At 45.9% G+C, this 2,008-nt stretch overlaps 1 protein-coding gene across 1 annotated transcript; it reads left to right on the top strand.

Annotated features, from left to right (window-relative positions):
• Window positions 1-501: 501 nt before the first annotated feature.
• On the top strand, window positions 502-1,388 carry LOC122545350 (late histone H2B.L4-like). The gene has a single exon (XM_043684403.1). It carries the CDS (start codon window positions 548-550, stop codon window positions 926-928), a length of 381 nt encoding a protein of 126 aa, XP_043540338.1. The 5' UTR covers window positions 502-547; the 3' UTR covers window positions 929-1,388.
• The last annotated feature ends 620 nt before the right edge of the window (window positions 1,389-2,008 follow it).

Raw genomic sequence — 2,008 nt, forward strand, 5'->3', positions numbered from 1 at the left:
ACATAGAAACTTATCATTTCTCTTCAACTCCGTCCAATGAGAACGAGATGCATCAACCCCAAGTGTAGAAAACATTTTCAGTCAGGTTCCAGTGGTACGTGTAACTTGACAAAAAAATGTAATCGCAATTTCGAATGGATGAGACCTTTTTTTTTCAAATAGTGACAAGTTCTGTGTTAATTCCAGCCTATACAGAGGAACAGAAACAGACATGCGGAGATAGAAACACATCATCACAACAACAAGTAAAAGGAAACCGAGCCAATACCACAGTCACTTTCTGTATCACAGACACGAAACAAATCTCCCTCAGTCAGACTGACAGGAACAGAATCACCATCCACTTTACATTTCGTTGCAGATCCACATTGGATCTCACACTAACCAAGCAGAGAGACTCAATGTTTGGGCATGACTCTGTGTAAGCTACCCAATCAGGAGCCAAGCTTTCCTCCATCCTTCATTAGCATTCCCGACGCCGTCAGTCGATAAAGAGGGAACTCCGAGGTCCCTTTCCCTTATTCTGTGTCTGGAAGTGAGCGGCGCTATGGCTGATGAGAAGAAAGCACAGCAAGCCTCCAAGAAGGGCGCGAAGAAAATCATAAAGAAGGCGCCAGCGAAGGGAGGCAAGAAGAGGAGGCGGACCAGGAAAGAAAGTTATGCCATCTACATCTACAAAGTGATGAAGCAGGTTCACCCCGACACCGGCATCTCCTCCAAGGCCATGAGCATCATGAACTCGTTCGTCAACGATATTTTCGAGCGCATCGCGGGGGAGTCTTCCCGCCTGGCCCATTACAACAAGCGCAGCACCATCAGCTCCCGGGAGATCCAGACCGCCGTGCGGCTGCTGCTGCCCGGAGAGCTGGCCAAGCACGCCGTGTCGGAGGGCACAAAGGCGGTGACCAAGTACACCAGCTCCAAGTGAGGGACCGCATTGTACTGAAACACACACATCCACAACCCAAAGGCTCTTATAAGAGCCACCTACAACTTCCCTGAGACAGCTGAACCATTTCTTTAAGCGTTCTTTAATTTAGTTTCCGTGTGATTTTTTGATAAGGCGTTTCAACTTCGAGTGCTATATGTTTTTGTATTAGTAAGTACTTTGCAAATTATTCGCGAGTGGGATGGAGAGTGCAGATCAAGCGCCAGTGAGTCATTTTTCATCTTGCTAGTTCACCCCTGGCAGACAAATGCCCACGTCTTTCCGTCTCACGATTGATGCATTTTTTCTTCTGATTTACTTTACATTTCCAGTGCACGGGTTTGACCCGATTTTTAGCAATGCAAAATAAATCTTCCTGCTGTCGGTGAGAGACTTTCAAACAGAACAGAGAGAACTCCAACACAGCTTCCGGGCTGAAGCGTGGAGCTTTTGCTGAATCTTAAAATATCGTCTTAAAAAACGAGTACGCCTTCGATGCTGAGCCGGAAGAATGCTGTGTGCTGCTTTATCCGCATATCGGGGTGGTACGGATATGTGTAAAGAAAAGACAGGTTGCAGACTGCAATGTTTGGCCTGTTTTGTTTCAGTTTCTTCTCAAGGTTTAGAAAATACCTGCATCACTCTCAAGATCAGATACAGATCGGCAAATGAGGGAGAGTAAGACCGTGTGAATTATACGTTTGTAAACTAAAAGTAAATTAACATGAGTGTTAATGTTTTTTGAACTTCCACAGTTTTTTGTACTTCATTATTCAGGTAAAAAATACTCCTTTGTTTGGAAATTGGCGGGCTTTTCAATTTTGAAAGAAAGCAGTTGATGAATTGGCGCCCGTCGTTTCCGCCTTCCTCCCCGTGCCCTCTCCGGATTGGGGAATGAGGCAGATATCTGATTGGGAATTGAAACAACATTAGAAGGGGCTGGATAATGGGACCAATCAGAAATGGCCGCCCCACCATTCCTCCCAAAGGTATAAGAGGCCGCAATGTGGGAGGAGTGCAGCATTCTCTGTGAAAGTGCTTGTGAGATTGTGACAATGTCTGGAAGAGGAAAGGGCGGTG

Source organism: Chiloscyllium plagiosum, unplaced genomic scaffold (assembly GCF_004010195.1).
Source record: "Chiloscyllium plagiosum isolate BGI_BamShark_2017 unplaced genomic scaffold, ASM401019v2 scaf_22105, whole genome shotgun sequence".
NCBI lineage: Eukaryota > Metazoa > Chordata > Chondrichthyes > Orectolobiformes > Hemiscylliidae > Chiloscyllium > Chiloscyllium plagiosum.

What these genes read in the sequence shown, in the direction of transcription:
- LOC122545350 (XM_043684403.1), top strand. Translation starts at nt 548, where the DNA reads ATGGCTGATGAGAAGAAAGCACAGCAAGCCTCCAAGAAGGGCGCGAAG.